Source organism: Pecten maximus, chromosome 15 (assembly GCF_902652985.1).
Source record: "Pecten maximus chromosome 15, xPecMax1.1, whole genome shotgun sequence".
Lineage (NCBI taxonomy): Eukaryota > Metazoa > Mollusca > Bivalvia > Pectinida > Pectinidae > Pecten > Pecten maximus.
The window spans coordinates 29,755,651-29,779,656 of NC_047029.1; the positions used below are offsets into that span (position 1 = coordinate 29,755,651).

At 33.7% G+C, this 24,006-nt stretch overlaps 1 protein-coding gene across 1 annotated transcript in view; it reads left to right on the top strand.

The window, feature by feature from the left end:
* LOC117343508 (polycomb complex protein BMI-1-like) overlaps positions 1-22,467 on the top strand; it is a 62,046-nt gene extending 39,579 nt beyond the window's left edge. Inside the window, exons 3-11 of the mRNA XM_033905881.1 lie at positions 4,826-4,976; positions 14,043-14,139; positions 15,813-15,868; positions 17,011-17,058; positions 17,437-17,575; positions 18,654-18,708; positions 19,290-19,388; positions 20,348-20,428; positions 21,508-22,467. Coding sequence (XP_033761772.1) covers positions 4,865-4,976; positions 14,043-14,139; positions 15,813-15,868; positions 17,011-17,058; positions 17,437-17,575; positions 18,654-18,708; positions 19,290-19,388; positions 20,348-20,428; positions 21,508-22,272 — 1,452 coding nt within the window. The 5' untranslated portion in view covers positions 4,826-4,864 and the 3' untranslated portion in view covers positions 22,273-22,467. The remainder of the gene's footprint in view (positions 1-4,825; positions 4,977-14,042; positions 14,140-15,812; positions 15,869-17,010; positions 17,059-17,436; positions 17,576-18,653; positions 18,709-19,289; positions 19,389-20,347; positions 20,429-21,507) is intronic.
* The last annotated feature ends 1,539 nt before the right edge of the window (positions 22,468-24,006 follow it).

Here is a 24,006-nt window from a genome sequence, read left to right on the forward strand (position 1 = left end):
TTTCCTTCAAATCATGAGAAATTATAATGTAGTAGTTTACCATATTGGTTCGTCTGAAGTGTATTTTTGATACTTTCAAAGCTTCAAACATGTTGCTCAAATTGCAGATAAGACGACGTTAGCTTTGTTGTAAACCAATACAATGTACAGAATAATAGCAGCAGACAGAAAAATCAACAATTGATATTTCCATTTGCTCATCATTATAACAATATAACCTTACTAAACAAAATTATCAGATGTTTCTCACATACTTCCCACCGGTCTAGTGATATGAAGATCCTGTTCGTGACGTCATTAAATGACATTGTTTTGTCCGAGTCTCTATATTTAGTCTATTTTTGACGTCACGAAAATTAATGCTCTTGGATTAAAAAAAACAATTGATCAACGTTGCTTGTGACACTTTATATGCTAGTAGTTATATTGTATAAAAAAATAAGTCCCATTGACAGCGCGAAATGTGACTTTGAAATGCGATAAACTTGTAACAGGTTGGCGAGAGAAGAAAAACATAATTAAACATAAAAAAAAACAACAGGAATATACGTGTTAATCCGCCATCTTTGTAAAGTCATTGCACAATATTTCTCACAGGATTGCAGACATTAATTCTACGTCTTCAATATAATCAATATAATGAACATATTAATTATAAAATGCAATTATATAACGTGTGCTATGTTTTAATAATCTATTGATGTTTTATTTCCTTACTGTTGTGTTATACAGTAACTTCCAGAGCCTTTTATTTTAATGTACCTTCTGTTTCGATAAAATATATTTGTACCGAAAATGTCTCTATTTTGATCAATTGTGATTCACAATGATTAAAGATGACTACATTGCTACGAAATAGTAATTAAAGGTGTTCTTTTGACGAATTATTGTAATATAACGTAATATATCAACATGGTAGTACACTGTTTATTTCCCACTTAATAAAAGAACATGACTTAGACGTTGAAGATAAAAATAAATCAGATATTGTTTCCTATATATTTCTGTCCTTAAATGACCATCACTGCTGATAGGACGATAAACCGTACAAAGTCATGCATTGTTGTGTGGGCTATATAGTTTATCTTCTATTTAGCAGGGTCCATGCGGTATGTACATAACAGCTAGTATTTGATTGACTTTTTATAATGGCGATATATTAGAACATCTAAATTTGTCTACATTATTATGTGGACTCCCTCTATTTTAGAAAAAACGATAACATTTTCAGAATTTGAAATATTTCAATATTAATTTAATGTTAACTTTATAACATTACTTATGTAAACTTATTCACTATGGCAACAGTGTCGTTATCATTTAAGTCATACCAAATGCTAATTACCACGAGCTGAACTCATTCGCGGTCTACATCGAGGACATGTTATTCGGTCGATAAACTACACAGTTGAATTAATAATGAATGGTAATATGATAATTCATTAACACGTTGTACAATTTGTACATAAAACTAGGCTTGATATTTCCAATATATTCAAATTGGATCCGTACATTTTAGAAAAATTATATTCATAATGCTATTTTCTAAATAAACTTTATTTTCATAGAATCAAGAAAAATTAGACCATGACGTATTTGATATTGAAGGAATATTTCAGGCTCGCTGTCATATCCGCTTCATGCTTCATAATATGGTATCATTATAATAAATCCTATATACGTTCATACCAAATTTATGTTTAGTTATGCTATTAGTTTAATACAATAACGCTACACCCACTATACATATCATAAAAGAGACAAAATCTATTTGTATCAATTCAGAATGAATTTGTCATTGCCCGCGGCAAACACCGATTTATCTTTAATGTATAAATGATATAGATATGCGGATGTTTTTTTTATATACAATGTATATATAATTTTTCGTAGTGCGCATCATGTGTAGTTTTATATTTCTTTTCAAACTGAATGATGTTTATTTAAACTGAATCCAGATCCATTTTAGTATGACGCAGTTATTGTTGTCGATAACTTATTCGTTTCTATTTTCATGAAATGAAAATGTTCTTTTCATGAACCGAAAATGCTCTTATCAAAATACGGAAATAATGAGGCACTTTCGTTGCATCCTGATTGATGTGTGAAAGACATTCAACGATCAGGTTATTTCCGTGCATGTTGGTTTCAACCTCCATGTGACAGGTGCTATTTTTGACTAGGCAATCAATCCATACATAAATAAATTAACGTTTCCTTTTGAGTGAACCACATAAATAGCATGCATTACTAATGCAACCTATTACACTAAAAATGTATATCCGTCTTTGAAAACATTCTGATCGGGAGTATGTACTGTTTGTAAAATAGAAGAGTGTGTGTACTATTTGTTCAATAGTAGAGTGCATGTACTATTTGAAAAATAATAGAGAATATGTACATTCTGTTGGTAAGAGTGATTATACTGTTTATGAAATAGTGAAGTGTATAATAATAGAGTGTATGAACTAGTTATAGAATAGAAGAGTGTATGATAATTGAGTGTTTGCACTAATTGTAAAATAGTAGATTGTATGTACTCTGTAAAATATTAGACTTTATGTACTCTTTGTAAAATATTAGACTTTATGTACTATTTGTTAAATAGTAGAGTGTATGCACTATTTGTTAAATAGTAGAGTGTATGTACTATTTGTAGAATGACAGAGAGTATCACTATTTTTCACATATTAGAGTGTATATATAGTATGCGCTTTAGAGAAATATTTATACGTTTATGCGTTTAGCTGGATTCTTTTTACGCCCCTGTACGTTATTTCATCAATACAAAATGATCATAGATTCGTTTTTTTTTTAAGAAATGATTAAATAAGGTTACTCAAAATACTTTATCAAAACAAATTTCATTTTTTAAAGCAATATATAGTTCTTCAAGATTAAATCAGGTTACTAAAAATACTTTATCAAAACAAATTTCATTTTTTAAAGCAATATATAGTTCTTCAAATTTAAATCAGGTTACTCAAAATACTTTAGAAAAACAAATTTGACTTCAGATATCTATTTCTTAAACAATTATTATGATAAGTGATATAGGAAATAAAAGTTGAAATGCCTTTTATTAAATTTGAAGCTGTTTATTTCTAATTTGATGTATGAGCTGATATCTATTTTTGCGATAGATTATCGTATATAGGGATACCATATCGTAGCAATGGCCAAATGTGCTGCATAACGTCGTTTAGAAGACATATTACGAAATCCGTTATACAATTATAAAAAATAATAAAAATCTTTTTGTTGTCGATGTAAAGAATACTAATGACTCGACAATGTTCTTCATTTTTACTGAGATCGGGCCATACTAAGTATTGAACTAAAATACATTAACCAGGTCATTATACTGTCGACGAACCGTTAATACTAGTAACAATATAAAATACTTGATATACCAAAACAGCTGTATGTAGTGGTCAAGTATATTTTGAAAACTTACGAAACCAAATTAAAATGTGGTTTCGTTCAATTTCTGAGTTTTCGGTTTGACATCAAATGATAATCTATTCGTCATTGTTTAGTGTGTTGTATACCGAGAAACCTTCGTCATTTATTCATAGTGATAAGGGAACACGACTTATGCATAAGCAAGATAAAAATATATTTTGTGAGCTAGAAAGGGTACTTCATGTACTAAACTATATCAAGTGGTTTAGCGATGTCATTATATTTGTGTGTTTGGAATTGAACATGGAATAACATATTCGTCACACCAAGAAACTATCAACACAACTTATGCATAAACAAGGTAAAATTATAATTTGATGACAACAGTGAACCGATAGTGATGAACTGATACTAGGTACGCATATACAGCTATATGAAGTGGACAAGTAGGTTGTAGAAACTTGCGTAACTCATTGAAATATTGTGTTTAAGGCACATCCTCTTTTATGTCTCAGCATTGTTTGAGACAACGATTTTTCTGACAATAAGGAGTTCAGAACGAAAAACATTAAATAAAAAAATAGTATGTACATACTTCCAATATATGGTTTACTTCCAATATATGGTTTATATATACATTCATGCTTGTATATCTTTTCTTTATTATTATTGAAGACAATGTAGATATAATCTTATTCTGTATATGCATATGTTATGTTGAATAATCTCTATTTATAAATGTTACATGTTTCTCGGTAAACACCCACGCTAAACAGTGACGAATATATTATCATCCGATACCCAACCACAAAATAATGACGTCATTATATTATTTTAAAATATGACTATGTCGCAACATCATGCGAATGTTAATCCCCATATGCCTAACAAAACATCGTGTGCAAACGATCTCATTAATGCAAGCCTTTGTATATTGCTCGAAATTGGAGAAAATTGAAGTATTTAGGCGGGAGGTGCGTGGTGAAGGGAGATTGTGGAGTGTCTTGTTCCTCAAGTTCACGCCAGCAAGCCTCACTTGAGACCTCTAAGTTGCTCTAACCACCGTACTTGTATACAACTCCCCACAATCGCATTGACGTCCTTCTCCAGTAGAATCACTTGAGTCGACTTATATCCCGTGTTTTTATTCATATTTGTGTGTACAAGTGAATGACTGCAGAGATTTTGATTACGATATGCCCCTGTCGGATGTACTGCCATATCTTATATCCCAGATAATGTTTACTCTCCCACACGTTCTTGCCTGGTGCGGTAAACGTTTTTTTTATCCCTAATCTTATATCACATACACGCACAGACATATATACATTATATCGCTATAATCGCAATTACGACCTTGAGATTGATTACTCGTCTATGCTTCTTTATCATTAATTAATTTACGTTTTATTTGTTCCAGTGCGTTTCCATGTGAAGTGGAAGGACGACACTCTACACCATGCATCGTTCGACTAGACTGAAGATCACAGAGCTGAACCCTCACCTCGTGTGCGTCCTCTGCGGGGGCTACCTCATCGATGCTACCACCATAGTCGAATGTCTACACTCCTGTAAGTAGAACATTATACGTTGCTGATATATTTGCTCTCCATTTGATACTTTAACAGGTTTCAGTGAGATCTAAATAAATGTAATTTATCTACAAGCGGATGTGATAATGTTTGGGGCTGTTGCTTCCACAGGCGGCCACGATAATTGAAAGAAAGGTATATTCTGACTCAAAACAGCAAGAGCGAGCTGTTTGCGAATTTGAGATCAAAACGAATTGACTGAACAAGATTACGCAACAGACATAGTGAAGCGGTTGCTTTTCTTGCTCCGGTCGATACAAGGCTGCCTGTGATATCAACTCCCAGTCACTGAACAGGTGTCTGCTGGCGCGGAAGGGTAAAATTGTGTATCGGAGACTAGGGCAATGTAAGGAGAAACTTCAGATTGGTTTATTGGAACACGTTTATGAAAAAAGCAAGGTGAAGAGCAGTAGTACGAGCACAGGTTGGTTATTGCCCAGCTCAGATATCAAGAAAATTGTGAGAATTCCGCAGTATATCATAAACTACTTTTATAGAGGAAATGTAATGTAATCACCACCACGTTGTGTGGGAATTACACAAAAGACATGCTAGATGTTAGAACCTTTTAATACAAATAGATAAATATCTGTATCATATAACATATAGACGTTTCGTCCTTTAGGACCTGCCAACGATTCTAAGGTTCTAAGGTGTTGATGCATAAGACACCGCGAAGGAAACTGAAATGAAATTGTTAATGAATGGAAACATCGCAATTAATTGACAGGAAAACTAAGTTTAGTTGGATATCGTCCATATGGTCAGTATGAGTAGTCGCTCCGATACCACAAAATGTCATCACTGTGAACCACATTACTGCTTTGATGTTTCCGAGTCCGTCGTCGGTAATGCACTGATGACACGAAACAATAGCTGCAACTATTGACCTCTGCCTCTACAAAATGTCAAAGTAAACCTATCCCTCGTCATTGCAGTAATGTACCGATATCAGGTTCAAACTCCCCAACGACACTGACAAAAACGACACCACTACTTGTCATTGCTAAACATACACCCAATTTACACATTTAATTGTTTATCGATACTCTCTCTATATATATATAAATCACTGCCTGCCTGCTATTGGCATGATGAAGGACACTAATGTACTAATTTTATTTACTTCATCACTGATTACCAATGTAGGGATACATTCATCAATCGCCCCGGTGAACTTCAAATGCACCAACCGACTCCAGCATTTTCTTTTTACGTTTAATGCAATATACACGTTAATGTAACAAACATGCTTTTAGTTTACTTACAGAAACCTGCTCAGTATTACCAACCAACCGGTAAAAAATCGTTTCTATCAGACTCAGTTTGGTATTGTATCTACAAAATAATTTTATGTGAAATCATTTAAAGATACGGTTAGAAGTTGTATTTTAACTTATTAACATGCGTTTTGATAGTTCGTATACTTCACCTGCCAAAATGCTGTAAACCGATTGAGCATGTAACGGTAGATTTGAGAAAATGCCTGTCTTGTTATATAAAGTTATATATATATATGTGTGTGTGCCTTTATAATTTAAATTGTTCATAATTTGTAAAACTTGTTTATACAACTTAACAATTCCGAATATCAAACTTTTTTTTTGAATTTTTTTTATTTTTTTTTAAACATGTAGTATCAATATTTGTTTTCATGCATGTGAACAATTCAGAATATCAAAATATTTATTATTAGAATAATTTTGTGTTTTCTTATCAAACGCAAACTAGTTGTTTCCGATTTCAATTATTTTCAATAATTATAAATCTGTTCATATTTAAAATTTCAGTTTGATACTATCTTATAATCAAACGTTATACATGTACACGTTCTCCTCTGCACGTTATTGTAAACAGTTGTAAACCTGGAAGATAAAGGTATCGTGAAATCTTTTTTCAGTTTTAATCAGTTATAATACTATCTATTTCATGTCCAATTTGAATACATTTGAATGGCAACGACACATGGCAGAATCCTCTCAGATTTCTGAACGGTGTTTGTGTTCGTTGATACATCACAAAAGTGCATTATAGCATTGCTCTAGGGGTCGCCGACCCGTGAAATGAGAGTTTCGATGTTATCAATGGTGCGCTTCAACTTATCGTTAAACTGCAAGAGAAATCAAACAAACTAACATAAAAGTCCCTTGATAATTGTTGAAGTTGAGATATATTATACACAGAGAGGTCGTAAATAGAAAAGTAGGGAAATCTGTACACAGAAATAAATGTTTTCTTCATTCGGGCACCAGATACCATCACCGTATACAGTGTAATGTCTGCATAGTTGATACAAAACACCCCTTCCTAAATTGGGGAATTCGTAATGAAGTGTAACGCAATACAGAATTAATACAGTGATAGTGTCGATAAAAGCAATTAAAGGTATTAATCACTACTTTTCGTACAATAGTAGCTATGTAAGTAATATATACGGTAGATAAGGTAGATATAGTAGATATTACTCTGTGGTATATATCATTGACCGGTACCAAAGCCAAACTACTCCTGCAATATAGAAACGAAACTTAATAGGCTTTGATAATAGATGGAAGTCACACTTAAATCACATCAAAACAATGTAAATTGTCACGTATATAAATGAGCAAGGATCTAAGGCACCTTATCGCCTAGCCAGAAATTATGACGTTTCGGCCTTTTCACTGCTTCACAAATAAAAAAAATATGAAGACATCTTATCATCATGTGACCGTTTGTTATAGAAATATAGACATTTGATGATAACATGACAACATATAAGTAACCTGTCGATTGGCTCTCGGTGATAGTGATAGGTATAGAGGAAGTCATCCTCTTTTAAATTCGAATGAAATAACTTTTCAGGTAGTCCTAAAATGAGGAGTTCACGTCTGCCCACTATATGCTGATCTGAGTCTTTTGACACGCACAGGGAATTATTCCGATGTTTGTGCGTATCTAGAAACATATACCTTATTTTTTTTGTGTTTTCTGAGAAGACATGTAACCATATACATGTTTCCTGCCTAATTCTCTATAGATCGTCACTTCAAATATTTACTACTTCCGTATCGTTTGGATTTTACCAGTGAAAGAATAATTTTTTTTGTCTATTTTCACACTTGGCTTTGTTGTAAAAATTATGATACCAGAAGCAAATTAATGCGTTTGGTATTGATATCAAAACTGTAATGGTAGAAATACAAGATATGGCATTTCCTGAGTCATAAATTATTCATTTTAATATTAATTCTACGTTAATGAAAAAATCAATATATTTAGACGTAATATAAGATTGCTTGATTCGTTAGCGCGCTGTTTGTGAAAATCATATATCAGGAAAAGCGATATATTTAAGTTGTTAAAACTATATGAATTATAAGTTTATTTTCAAACGTGAATTTAAATGCATGAAATATGCGAAATACATGATTTTAACGTAATTAGGTATCAAGCTGGGGTGTTTCGGTGGAGAGTTCTGATATCGAATATATTCCAATAAACGTTTGGTTACCTAACACGTTATGATTTTTATTCTCTAGTTATATCTGCAGCTGTTAGGAATTGATGTACTCTAGCGGCAGAGTACGTGTGAACTGACACACATATTTATCTGGTCATCAATGAATCAAATGTGGTGAACGAAGAGGAAGAAGCGTCATTGTGAACGACTGCAACAAATGTAGTAGTTAATAACACTGATGACGTTAAAAGTCTTAGATTACGATCGATCTATGATTAATCTTTTTAAATATACACTGATAGATATTTATACAAATTAAATATTGATAAATGATTGTTAATATAGAGCTAACATGACGGTATACGGAGTAATGAAAACAACCTTTCTGAACACCCTGAGGCGATTAATGTGGAAAGCGCAGAGCTATAAATTCCGTGGCATCTGCAGAACGACATGAATTGCAGGTTTTAAAAATGCTTTTGCGTTGGTGTAAGAATGAGGCAATTTCCGGAAATGATATAAACGGATTTCCATAAGTAAGGAGCGTATGAAATGACAGAGCGCGCCCAGATTTAGGCCAAAATATGGGAATCGCAATTCATTCAAGATAATAAAACAAACGTAAATCTAGACTTCATTTCCCAGTAGCAGTAACGATTGCATCCGTTACATCCATCTTCTTGTTAAAAGTCGCCTAAATAGCACTGTCAAGTGGTGTTGCTGCCTGGCTATTGAATCTACCATTTGCTGTGATGGGGCGAATCCTCCTTGGGGCTGATCATATTTCAATTTTACTGATAGAATTGAAAATTAAATTCTGTAAATTCCCTTGAAAACACACATGTGAAATGGACATTTCTCATGCAACAAAGCCTACTTAAACTCCTGAAATGTTATTGATGCGAACAATAAAGCTCTTATGCCAAGTAGATTTACAAATCAATTCACTTGCAAGATTTCAATTGGAAACATTTGAAGTTCAGGATTGCGATCAATACTGTAACATGTAGTGCTTCTCAATGGACATGGAGAGTAAATAAGCTGGTAGTTATTCGCATTTAATACCGTAGTGAACCTAACAAAAAAACCAGATTGTGATTAACTGAACAAAGGCAATGGCATTATGTTATTTCTGTGCCGATTCATATTGATATAGCTTTGGGGGAAATACGAAATGGTAGTATAAATATTTTTTGATGAAGACTTTATATCAACTTTTTTAATCACTCTTATTGGCCCGGTCGGAAGCGTGAGAGGGGTCTTACTGTGAAACCGGAGTACCCAGGTGACTTCATACTTCTTCACGTCCGAAGGTCAAATCGACTTTCTAGGTGAAAGGCATGTGTTACCGCAGTTTCACCCAACCATCCAAAATATAAATATGTGTGAGCGATGTGATAACTTCCTCGCATCTATGTTTAATCCTTCTTTATAATCTGAGATAAAGTTGTAGTAAAAGAAAGCTTGTACAACCAGTATAATTCAAATGTTACTAATCTTACAACTATGAAGTCAAGTTATAATCTTACAATCTTATGTATAATATCATAAAAAAACAGCATTCCCTTTGATTAAATTAAGATTTGTATGTTAGAAAGAAACATGTATACAAGATCTAGTACGAGAAAAAGGATTTCGGCGATATCAAACGTATTCAAGAAATACATTAAATGACTTTAGATCTAATATTTGCTAAGTTTTCTCGAATGTCGCTTCTGGTATAAGGATATATATTTATATTCAATTTGCAATCAAATCAAAAAGAAATTTCGAACTGTAATACCTTGTCTACGCTGTTTATACTATCCCTAAACACGTAACACGTATACCTGTGAATTCAGTAGGTTTTCATTCTAAAATATGTTTTATCATCCAAATCAATTTAAACTATTTATCTGGCTCTATTCTTTCCGGAATACATTTAGTATTTTCAATGTATCTGTACTCATGGTTTTTCCGTCTGTGAAGCAATTATAACTTATTAAAACATTTTTCGGGAATTAAAACTTGTAACAAAATTATTCAAAGTACATGGATGCGTTCCGAAATGGTATTGTAGATCGCTCTATATTTAATCCACGTCATAATGGATTTCTTAAACGATTGATATTGAAGTTCTGATATTTGCTTCGCCCTATCTGAAGTATCCGCTGTTGCCTCCTACAGGTGTGGACATTTTAGGCCCTAAGCATCACTGACGAGTCCAGGAAAGTAAAAACAGCTGTATCTTATTCCGTGTTGGAATGTGTTAAATATCGTGTTTGGCCTTTAAACAAACATACATGATAGATAACTGATGGTCTCTAAGTTGAAAGACATAATCGTTGATATGGGTATGAAGTGAAAATTTGACCAAATAATTAAAGGATAGCAAGTGCTTGACTCCATAAATGTGGCAGAATCCGTGGTTGTGAATAAAAGTCCTGTCTGAGAGATATAAAGTTTAATCGCTTTACACGCGTAGTTACGGAAGTATAGTATAACTAAGGGGAAAGGATTTACCGTAGTCACGTTTTCGCGTACAGAAAATTATTATTTTACATTCAAATTGAAAATAATCATACTTCCGATTTATGATACCGTTCTCTTTGAACATCTGAGTGTATCGTAAGATAAATCAGCTCATAGGGAGACGTTCATAAAGAACAGTTATTTAGAGACTGGACTTTGAGCCGTACGATTTGAATTTGATCATGCTTCTCACAGCTTGATATGTTACTTTATTTATTAAGTGGCTACTGTTCCACAACGTGTTGAAACTGTATTAATAAACGTCAGTGTCGTCTGGTAGGGATTTTAGTAATAAAGTCATTTCTATGCATAACACAATCCTGACTTATCTCATCAGGATTTTATATTCATTTCCTTACTTTAACACATTGTTAGTTCATGTGAAGTTGAATATGGTAAAATTACTTTTATAACGCGTAGCCTTACCCAGGATAAGCTTTGTGTTTACGGCGTACATATAGCTTGTATCTAACTACCTATTATATTTAAAATTCAGTGAAGGTCGATGCGTACTAGGAACTTACTCATGTGCCTCTACTATTAGTATACACCTACCATCTCTGTTACATATGCAAGTTTACTCATACATATCTGGCTCTGACGTGGCAGTTTTTGTAGATGTAACTGAAGTGCTATATACTATTACAGTTAGTTAACTTAAGCACGCGATACTGTATATCAAGTTACATATGTGATGTTTTATTTTCATTTCTTCCCCAATATCCTCATTTGCAAAGTGCTTTTATTAATATTAATTCCATAAACATTAGGTAACGTATTAACATCTTCTCGGGGAGTTTAAGTATTCACAATTAAACTTTAATATATAAGAAGTATTAATAATTATAGTTAAGATACGTGTATGTTAACTTCAAAATGTTGTGAGCTATATGATATTTGTTTAATAGAACAATGATTAATAGATAGCCATTAATTGAAAAAAATGAATAAAATGCCGACTTCAATTCATTATTGTATTATTATATTTATCTAAATGTGTTTGCAGCATATATATTATTTATTTAAAAGTGTGCGGGTCATATTAGGGTGTTGTTAAGTTATTCGAAGTTTTTGCAATTGATCTTCATTACTGTTTTCATGATAGAAAATTAAACAAGTAATTAACACATAATTAGGATACAGACAAAGATCTACTAGAAGATCTATCCCGAGGGGACAGTAAATTTATAGCATAATCCTTTAATATTACACCAAAGATATGGTTTGTAATCAAAACAGGTGTCATTTATCAAAACTGTTAGAATATAAATAATATTCTTTTATAATCAGCATACATATTCTTTTAATTAACTTAATTAGCACGTGTAGAACTGTATGATTATATAGAGCTGGATTTATATGATTAGTTGTGAATAAATCAAGTCACAGAACTCATTTGACTGTTTCTAGTGTAAGATGTTTTATGTAATTTTCGTGTAAAATGAATGGATGCAGAACGATACATTCATAAAACAAACTATAACTAATGCTCAAATACGTGTTTTAAAATGATGCACAGCTGTATATCTAACAAAAGATGGATCTGATTCTATTTCTGAAATACTTTAATGAAGTTTGAATCATGCATATCTAATATATTGGTGTTATATTCATGAATAGTAAATCAACGAAATGGAGCGTAATTATATTATTTTGTATTGCAAAGGGTTTAACTCTTTTAAATAATTATATTTAAATAGAGAAGCACGTGCTCTTTCTAATTGGCACATGGCGTGTATTCTAAAATTAATGTAATTTGCTCTCGGATTTATAAACGTTAGGGTTTACTTTATAATATACAAATAGGTTTTTTCTAAGATAATAAAAAAAAATATGTTTTTCTAAAATGAACGAATTAACAGTGCTAAAAGGATCATATTGCTGTGGTATGGACATATTAGTCAGAAGTTAAAGTTACAAGTATTTAAACTTTAAAGCAATTTTCTAACTTTCAAAAACAGTTGGATATTACAGACATTTGAATGAACTTCCCCGAAAAGATTTTATCAAACATAAAGTATTTTTATGAATTAAACATAGTGAAATATTTGAGATATAATATTGACGAACTAATTTGATATGAAAGACTTCAGTGTGATATAGGGTGAAAAAATACATGGTTTTTAGAATACAGTGTTCCTGTTAGGATATTTAAATGTAAATGGTTAATCGAACAATGAAACTAAAGTAAAAATAAAATCTGAATGGTCTTAAGTCATTTCGTTAAGTCTGACAGGCAGAGCGAGAACACTGAATTGCTTTCCTTGTTAAATAATTTATTATTCAAGAGTAATAAACGAAGCCATGAATGATTGACATTTACTATGAACTGTATTGGGAAGCTCTTCCGAAAGCCTCCATAAAGCGAATATCGACCAGTTTTTGCTCGCTGCACGTGCTTTATCTGCTTAGGCACGTTCTCAGGGGAGGCATTTCATACCGACATTTTGACAAATCATCAGCAATTGAGAAAGCTGGTATTTCTCTCGTGATATGTCTTCACTCATTGTCGATTTTGAAACATGCAAATATCGATTATAAAAAGAAACATAACCCACAACAGGCAGTATCCTTTACAGATATGATCACTGGGTGGAATCAATGGTTTATACCAGTGTGTTGTGAAGAGAGGCTACAGTTAAATGCAGAAAGTCGTTAGGAGTAATGCCACTTCTCTGGAATTATCTATCACGAACAGGAGTTTTGTCATTCGCCAGTGTAATGAAACTTATTATTGTTGTTTCAAAATGAATCGATTATTGTTCTAGATGCGCACTGCGTTTAAAAACGATCCAATTTATTATCAATGCTTTGGGGATTTTCATATTACTTTGGAATGACTGTTTTTACTCTCTATAACTAAATAACTTTTCAATTTTCAAATTGAAAGGTTCTTGGTGGTGAATGTCGTATTTTTCATGTGTAATTTCTATTCAACAAGACATGATTGGTTTGACTATATGGTTAATATCTAATTCATCCAGTCTCTTCTTTTGTGTTTCTTCGATTGTTTTTAAGGACTTGCTAATGATTGTATTAATACACATTATATGGTTATCAGTAGCGTACATTGTCTTGTCTTTATTTTTCAGTCTGTAAGACTTGCATCGTCCGGTACTTGGAGAGCAGTAAGTTCTGTCCCATTTGCGATGTTCAGGTCCACAAGACGAAACCTCTCTTGAATATAAGGTGAGTTGACAAGTAACTCCTAGTGCCATCCCGTTCCAATGATTACCTTCATAGAATCAATAAATAAATTTCTACAGAAATTACCCAAAAGCTTCACTATCATTATTGAAATAATAAAGTCATTGTGTAATTCAAAACAGTCGTCAGACTTTTAAAACAATCAAATTCCTATAATTTACAAATAAAAAATATGATTTTTTTTTTATCTCCGGGCGATCTTTTTACCGTAAAGAATGATTGTAAATATTTATTAATCGAAAGCGGTATTCGAAATTGTACTGGGAATGGACGATCAATGCGTTTCAATTTCCGTTTATTGTGATATGTGGCCGACGCCCGAGGGTCTGTTACTATTGACTATCAGATCCGATTTTCCCCTGTTCGTTGATAATGTGATATTTTTTTCTGTTTTGTTTTGCCCACGCAGGCACACGTAAAACAAGTGTTATCTGGAACACATGTTAATTTTCATGTATTTCTTCTTTTATAAAACGCCGAGGTCTGGGCCTATTTTATAACTTTTACCGCTTAACAGTTACGTAGTTTTATATAGATACAAAAGTAGCAAATGCTCTATGGATTTGAAAGGTCACGTTCAAATGTTTAACCATAATAAACCCGAGCGGTAAATCTTACTGAAAGTAAGCACACAATGCGTAAACAACCAGTATACTTATACACATTGAAAACGTATCCTGTTTATCATGTAGATACGCCACTCATTTTAATGCAATTCATTTAATATAACCACTGATTTATAACAGGTGCACTTATAAACAGTATATATTGTTCTTTGTTGTTCTAAGATCCCAGGTACAGTGCCCCACCTATACTGTGTTGAATATAGTACATGTCTACTAACAATAAATGTCAGATCTTTGATGTACTGTCGTTAGAATTCCGTAGCTCCACACTCTCTACAGTAATTACGCACAGATGAAATATTAATATTGACATTGAGTTCAGATTTCAAAAACCATACAAAGCAGCGCGTGTGTTAGAGAAGACCACGCGCGAGCACGCGCCGTGTGAGTACAAAAGCAGACGATCATTTGGAAGTAATTCAACACAAAACGGGAGGAAGGGTCTATTTTGGCTTTCACTGCCTTGGAGCGAGTGTGCGTCTAAATTGAGATTTTCAATGCATTTCTTGGCTTCGTCCGGAATAAGACTGCACATGGCAACGGGTTATACCGTCCTCATTCTAACAGAGGCACTGCATTCATTTACTCACGGAATCGTTGCTTTGATGCATCTCGAATATTGTAATATTCATGATAGTTTATGTAGCTAACCATACGTCGAAATATGTGGAGTCAGGTGGTTTTAATCTTGTCTGCATCAGTAATAGTGGAATCATTTGTCTTCTCTCTACACATATGTTGTAACATGAGCATACAATATACCGTTACGTTAAACTTGTACCAGCAGGAGCGTGATTTCGTTTGCTACACTATAGAAATAAGCAGATTTGATATAAAAAGTGTCAGTAGCTTGAAGAAAAAAATGACGATCATGCTTATATACATGTGTTACTTCATTCAGATTACGGTTGTTCATTATCATAATTACGGTCGGACAAAGATGTTATAAATCAATACTAATATGAATCTGGTATATAGGTTTTCCCGTTCATATTAGATGTTAACTAAGTGTCGATCACTTTGCTACAGGTTGGATCATACACTACAGGATATTGTCTACAAATTAGTGCCAGGCTTATTCAAAGGTGAGTTTTTTATGGTAATTACAGTACCAGTGTCGGAGCAGAACAATGGAAACAGTATAAAAGAAACCAGGTTACAAGTGATGCATAAAGATGCACAAACGTAGATTGATTTGAAATGCTCTAAATACATAATTACATGTATCACCACTTACACAATAAGCCAGTTTATGTGTCACAGTTGTTACTGTTATTCGAGGGTAAAATGCGTATGTAAGTTTTCATTTTAAAACTGATGCATAGAGGTGACCCTTAGTTCAACTCCGTCGATTGATTTTGATAACTTATACCCTTTTTGCCTTTAATAATGCCTGACTTGCCATACCTGGATTTGATTTCAGCATAGTATTGCATACTACAGTTACGTAATTTTGATTGGGCAATTTCCTATCGTTAATACACCTCTGAGATAAAGTATAATGCTGGTGCACGGTTCGTTATATTGTTACTACATCCCATGGGTACGTTTGCTAATACCGTCTTTTCGCACTAGTTGTGGAAGAATGAGGATGCAATTTATATTTTGACGACTGAAATATGTGGAGCGATGGTCTGTTTTTCAGCACCAATTAATGTCGTGTGTGACGTCAATGTGACCGCATAAAGTTAAATGTACTATTGTTCAACACAAGGTTAGAATTGCCAGAGAAGGGACCGCTGTGTACGTAGCGCTAGATCATTACAAGCTTGAACAATGGCGTGAAGATTATCGTGAACATTTACAGTTGAATTATTTTCTTTAGTGGAAGGCTTTGGCATGTATTCCCATCAGAAACATCGCCGATATATTTTACTTTATATTTTACTAACGAAACTGAAAACGAATCTCAACACAGCTGAAACAGACGAGGATGTGTGAAGTATACAGATTTCTCAAACGTATCTATCATATGTGTAACAGGATAAGACCTTAATATTGAATGACGAAATATTTGGTAGATAGAACAACATAAGGCTTACCAGTATTTGCCCAATGTGTTTGATCAAAACTTACATGACTTCAGGCTTATATGAAGTTCTGAATACATCGATATCAAATTTGCGGATATTTGAGATTTGGAACGTACAGTCATTTCCATAATGCAGTTTAATGCCGTTTTAATCCGCTAAGATTGCCATTAACGTTATTTTATATTTAATTGCAGACGAAATGACAAGACGGCGAGAATTTTATAAGGACCAACCAAACGATGGTATGTTTATATTACGGATGTTTTCAGTGCTTCGAATTTCTGAGAACTCATATATATTTTAAGAATGTTTTTCGTAACCTGAGAGAATCATACTTATAACCACAAATATAATTGAATCACTGCAGTGGGATAGATAGTTTTATTAGGTACTCAGTTCAATTTTAAAGATTTCATTACCTTGGGGGTTATTTTTACAATACTGAATATTAGTTACAAGCACGATGGCATTTACAAAATTTTAATGCAATCATCCGTATACATTGTATTTAATTCAGTATTTAATTGACAAAAATGTACTACAATATTATAAAATGTTAACCCTGGTCTTAAGTAAGTAGATAATAAATGGATGTATATATACTATCACTTCTTTGCCAGCCAATGCGGCATTAGAATTACGAGGAAAAGCGAGAAGTCCCGGAACATGCATCGGAGACGACGAGGAAGATGAACAGAGGGAACGGGTCATCTACTCAGAGGATGAACAAATAAGCCTGGCCCTACAACTAAGTATCAAGTACGTATCTGTGTTATTGTGCGTTACTGTATGTACAGTGGAAAACCAGCAAGGAGATACAACACATATTCTAAAGCAAAGGGGAGAATGGCTTTCGATAACATAAGATATATAGGAATATAAAAGGTACTATGTTCCCGGAAAAAAATGGTTCTCGGAATTCGTGAACATATGCTTATTTTTTTAAATTTATTTGTTGCGGTGATTTGATCTCGGACGTTGTAGTTTGTGTTTTCCTGTAGTACCTCTCTATGACGTTGTACTTTTGTAGATTGTGTTTTCCTGTAGTACATCCCTATATGACTTTGTAGTTTTGTAGTTTGTGTTTTCCTGTAGTATCTCCCTATATGACTTTGTAGTTTTGTAGATTGTGTTTTCCTGTAGTACCTCCCTATATGACTTTGTAGTTTTGTAGATTGTGTTTTCCTGTAGTGCCTTTCTATGACTTAGTAGTTTTGTAGATTGTGTTTTCCTGTAGTGCCGCCAATATGACTTTGTAGTTTTGTAGATTGTGTTTTCCGGTAGTGCCGCCAATATGACTTTGTAGTGTTGTAGATTGTGTTTTCCTGTAACTCCTCCCTGTAGTTTTGTAGATTGTGTTTTCCTGTAACTCCTCCCTATATCACTTTGTAGTTTTGTAGATTGTGTTTTCCTGTAGTCTCTCCCTATATGACTTTGTAGTGTTGTCGATTGTGTTTTCTTTTAGTCCCTCCTCGTGTGATATTGTGGTTCTGTTGTTTGTGTTTTCCTTTTGTTCCGCTCTATATGATTTTGTAGTTTTGTAGATTGCGTTTTCCTTTACAATATGACTTTGTAGTTTGAGGTGGTTAACCACTGTACAAACACATTATTGTGATTATAATATAGAGTGGCAGATATCATTTAGCTTTATCTATGAAATACAACTTTTCTATAAGTGTGTTTGGTAAATTTCCAAGGACAGACGATGAAAATATAAAAAAAAACAAGAGAGTCTTAAGAAACACTTGAAGAACTTGCATAGAGTTCCTGTAGGTAATAACATATAACAGCAGTAAACCTAGCTCATTATGTGTTTTCGTTTTCCTTTCATTTCCAGTGGTAGACCACCCAGCCGAAGTCTTGCGGAGAACGGCAAGGACATGAACAGTAATGTAAGTATCATGATACGTAGGTGTTATATATAAACAGTAAAGGGGATGATTCTTTCTTCTGTAATTCTTGCAGACATACTATGATTGTGACAAATCGATGTAGGTTTATTTTTATGTATTGTTTTCTGTATTTAAGAGTGATTTAGCAAATATAGATATATAAACATCTATTTGTCTTTAGTTAAAATAAACTGCATTTATATAACTATGAATACAATTGCGTTGCTTTTCTCATTTTTCCAACTGCGTGTTACATAACTCAAGCGTATAAAACAAACTGAATGTTATGGATTTGGTGTTTAGTGGCTTGCGGTAAAATATCTCCTGATTTCTGTATCAACTTTCTTGGTAGGTGTTAGAATGCATGTTACAGTATGCTTGGTATGTACATAACTGCAGGAATATATGAATAAAGAAAGCATATATACGACATGTCCGGCAAGAAACATATCGTTATTCACTTTATGTACTTGTTGGCGAACACAATATGCATCTCAGCGTTAAGTCCGAAATAAAATGATTGAAAGACCAGGAAATATGTTTTACATATAATATAATTTATTTCCTCCGTTATGCTGCAGGTGCACGACTGCCGTTACCTATTGTGTCCTGCCGCTGTCACGATTGGACATCTCAAGAAATTCATCAAAATGAAGTTTAGCCTTTGTGATAGATTTCAGGTAAACGTCTCCTAAATAACTTAACCTGGTGTCTCCGAATACCTCATGTATAATATTTCTGTAAAATTACTTCTCAATTTGGATAAGTCCAAAACCTAAAAACGTGTGTTGTGTATTATAACACCTTTTCAGCAAACATAAACAACTCCGCATCATTTTATTCTAGCTCTAAGACCGCTTGCCATATGACAAAATTGATAAATTTGTTTTGATTCTATCATTTGGAAAATGTTATTTATATTTACCTAAAATAGTCTATATACAATTGTAGTGTAAGGCTTTCATTTAACTGATAATGATTTAAAAAAAAAGAGTTTTCAACGAAATTGAAGCATGGAACTTTTTTATAAAGAAATCTGGTACTCAAAACAACAATACATGGAAAACGATTATCTTTACCTCTGAATTGCCGACGAATAATAGACTTTGGTTTCCCAGGTTTTATTATTGGTTTGAGTTAAAAAAAAAAAATATATGTATCTATGTACTGGAGATCCTCTCTTGAAATTAAGATTATTGTCATTTGACCCGATAGGTCAGGATGGCCAATACCTGCAAGTTCAACTAGTTGGATTTAGATAAAACCTTAAATGATTCCTCTATGCTCTTGACCAAGTGTAATTATTTTTCTGATTGGTGTGGAATCAAATATGGCTACCTTGACCGACATCTTGAAAACCAAAAATCGGTCGGAATCATAAGGGAAAGGTGACGAAGTGTTGTTATAATTTGGCCACGTCACATCTGTGATATGACAGCTAATGTGTTAATTTTATAGCATGATTATACAAACAGGGATTTCATAAACAACACATGTTTCCAACTTCTTCTTCATCTCCACCAATGGAATAACAGCAGTACATTTTACAATCCAATGATCGTTGGCCTCTTATTTAATCAATATATCCATGTTAGCTTCCAAACCTGAAAAAAAATAATGTCGATTATACACATTGTAGATCGATGTGTACCACACCGACGAATCCCTGCGGGATGAGTATACGTTGATGGATGTTGCCTACATATATTTATGGAGACGGGTGAGTAAATTTGTATTCTGATAAATGTAAATATTTACTTCATTGATAAATTCACCTCACAATCAAGATTTTGATTTTTCTTCCGACCTACATTCAGTATTCTCGGTTGCCTCCTATTTATCACTGCTGTAAGACCTGAACATCACTGGCGAGTCTTAGAAGGACGACACAGCTGTATGATGTGGTCTTGTTTCTGTCTCAATTTGTATTAAAAGGTGCTGTCTTGTCCTGTGCCTTTTGTACAATCCTTCATGATAGTTCATCACACTACTTATAAGAGACGATTGCTCTTAATGGAAAGATAACAATAATGAATATACTGTTTCTAAATACTACATGGACAAATTACACATGCCATATCGAGAAAATGTCTGGACGCACATATATCAGTAAAGCTGGGCATTATAACTATATTTGCAATATAAAAATGCTATAGTTTTACTCTTGGGTCTCTTGCATAAGCTTTTTTTAAGCCATGGTTTACGTAGATATTGTAGTTAAGCAATATGTTACTTAAAATCTATTTTTAAAATTACTTTTACCATTCATTCCGTCTGATGTGGGCAATAGTCTTGTATATTCGTCTTTGTTGTGTGATACTAGTGACATTACGTTCGTCACACGAACATGCAGATTTGTCGATTTCATTAGGCATTACCAAAGAGCATAAAGAGAACCGTCTTTGATATAACCATTGTAGACACCAGACGGAACTATTGCCTTTTTCTTTTCCAATTATTTGCTGGTTTAATATTTTCATATAGATTCATTTTAGACATCTGACTATGGCTATATAACTTAAGCCTGATGGAATTTTATAAATCAACCACACGGATAAATGATAGAAATGTTAATATTATAGGTATTACCAATATTCGGTTTTGTACTAGCAGTGTCCTGATGGATGTCTTCGGCATTACGCTTCAACAAGCACCCTCATTTTCATCACGCGCATTCATCAAAAACCATAGTTGCTGATTGGATGTTTAACAGTATAAAACTAAACTAGTCAGTGTTGCATTTATGTTTTCCGCCTGTAACATTGTAATATGTTTACCAATTTTATGTTTTAATTACAGAGAGGACCCATGAAATTGTTTTATACTGTCTACACCAACCCTGCCAAACGATTTAAGAAATCTCTCTCGTGCACAGTGACGTCACATTTGCAATTGGAGCAATCTTCTAATAAACGTGAAATAGACATTGACAAGAAAACCACGTCACAGGAAAGTGCCATAGCTGCGGCATCCGCTGTCTTGTCATCTACAAAGTCATCATCCGACATGAAAGCGAAAGAGCCTCTTCGAACAACAGAACCAAGTGTCCCCAAAACAGTGGAACCAAGCAAAAGTCCGACTGTATCAAGTACCGTTGTGACGTCATCGATTTCTGTGGAGAATGGTTTTCATGCTCCACATACACCAACTCCCCCATCTTCAACCCCCTCCCCTACAGCTTGTGTGAGGAAGGAGGTAAATAAAACCCCAGAAAAGACGTTACCGAAAGAGCGAAACGGGACAAATCCTGTCGTTCTCTCAACACCCAGATTGAACGGTATGAACTTGATATCCACGTACGCTTTGATGAACGGGAACAGCCATCTCAGTAGACATGATAGTAACGATGTGGCTCAGGACTTGAGCATTAAAAAGAAAACTCCTCTGAAAGAGCCTACAACTAACGGAAACAAACCGATGGCGCCAAAATCAAACGGGCTTCTCCCGAATGGGGAGATTGATAGATTTGCCTTCACAGACGAGGATGATGATTTGCCAGTCCCGCCACTTAACAGTCATAAACTTCACCATCAAATCAAGGCCGAACCGGTCACAATAGACTGACACGTTACCAACACGTGCTGGTCAGTGACTGACACGTGAGCATTGTACATACCCAGAGAGGGTTGAAATTATGATGACGTATCGGCAGCTTTTGTGTGACATATTGATTTGAAACAAGGATTTTGAGGATTGCTACTGAAGATTTTAACATTAGCGAGAACGGCGTATCGGTATATTGTGTTGACAACGTGCTGTGTTGAAGTACAAGAACATAGAATATTGGAATATGCCTGTGATTCATTTGTGTTCATCCTTCCTCTTGAAAAAGCAAAATGTATCTGGAATCAATGTGATTGTTATCAAGAGAAGCCAAGGAATTTAATGTGTGCCATTAAAATAAACATGTGTTTGAAATCAAGGTGATATGTACTGTGTATGCAACGCCGAAAGCTGTTTTAAATTCTGTACTGAAATGGGCGAAGTTGCACAATAACGTTTGGTTAAGTCGCGGAAATTGGGACAATACTCGATATTGGTATTGTGCTAAACGTTTCATCATTTATAAATTGTTCTTGTAACGTTTCTTGTTTAATGAAAACCACTTGCTTGTTTAAATATCAATCTACGCTGAAACATTGCCAGGAATATCGTTAGGTTTAAGATTGCGCTTAATTCGTTGTATATATATTTATTGGTAGGGAGTGTATACCATTCTCCGTTACTCATGGAGGGCATATGTGTATTCGAACGACTCCGTTTGTTAATTCTATTCTTTCTTAATTTGCTGTCATACACTTTAATGGTTTGCACAACCTTATACAGAAATCGCCGAGTAATAGTGGTGTACAGCTATTTCTCGGGTTTATTGTATAACAGATTATATGAGATTATACTGTATCACAGTATAACCGAATTAATGGGTCTTTAAGGAGTTCCTATACTAGATAACGTGACTCCTTCTTAATGATTAATTAACTTTATAACTTAAAACACAACAAAATCAATTTTATATGTTAATTTGTTTACATTTTAAGAAACCTTTTGATATTGTAAATTCATGTCTGTGTTCAGAAGTAGTATATTTTAGTATGTGCAGATGGTGAAATACAAAACCATTACATTGATGTGGGATAAATATTTTGGTGCACGTGAATCGCGGTTTTAAGTATCTCGCGATTATGTACAGGTATTCTACCAATTGAGTATTTTGAACGTTTATTTTTTGCATGTTAAACTTTTACCGATAAGTTGATTAACGGATGACAGCTGAAGGATTTACTCAAGTTATCAAATATGCATTTTACATGGTGTCGTTTCAAGACTAAAAACCTATTTAAGTGTAGCGTATTTTACGTATATTTTAAATGGCAACTAGATTGCAAATTACTTGCCAATATGCTCAAAGCATGCAACAAGGAATGTAAATAATTTAGCTAAGTTAATTGTGATAGTCAAACTATCTCGTCATCGGTTAAATGTAGAATTAGATTATCATTAGGGCAATTACGTTTTCTAGCTATAGGGCATCCGAGCTGTATTTGTTCATTTACACTGTCCCAAAGGTATTTTTATGTTAACAGCCATGTATTTTAGATCATTATTACATCTGGAATATGTTGTGCAAAAGTCTCCAGCCGTTTTTAATATAAGAAGAAACTTGAATAAGTTTTCAAATTGATTGTAATTCATTCTGTTACCCCTATAATGTTTAAGTTGTGTGGATAAATGATATTTTGTGCGAAAAGTTGCTTGTTGTTGGACCTTAACTTCAGTTACCCTGTTGTTGTTTCACTT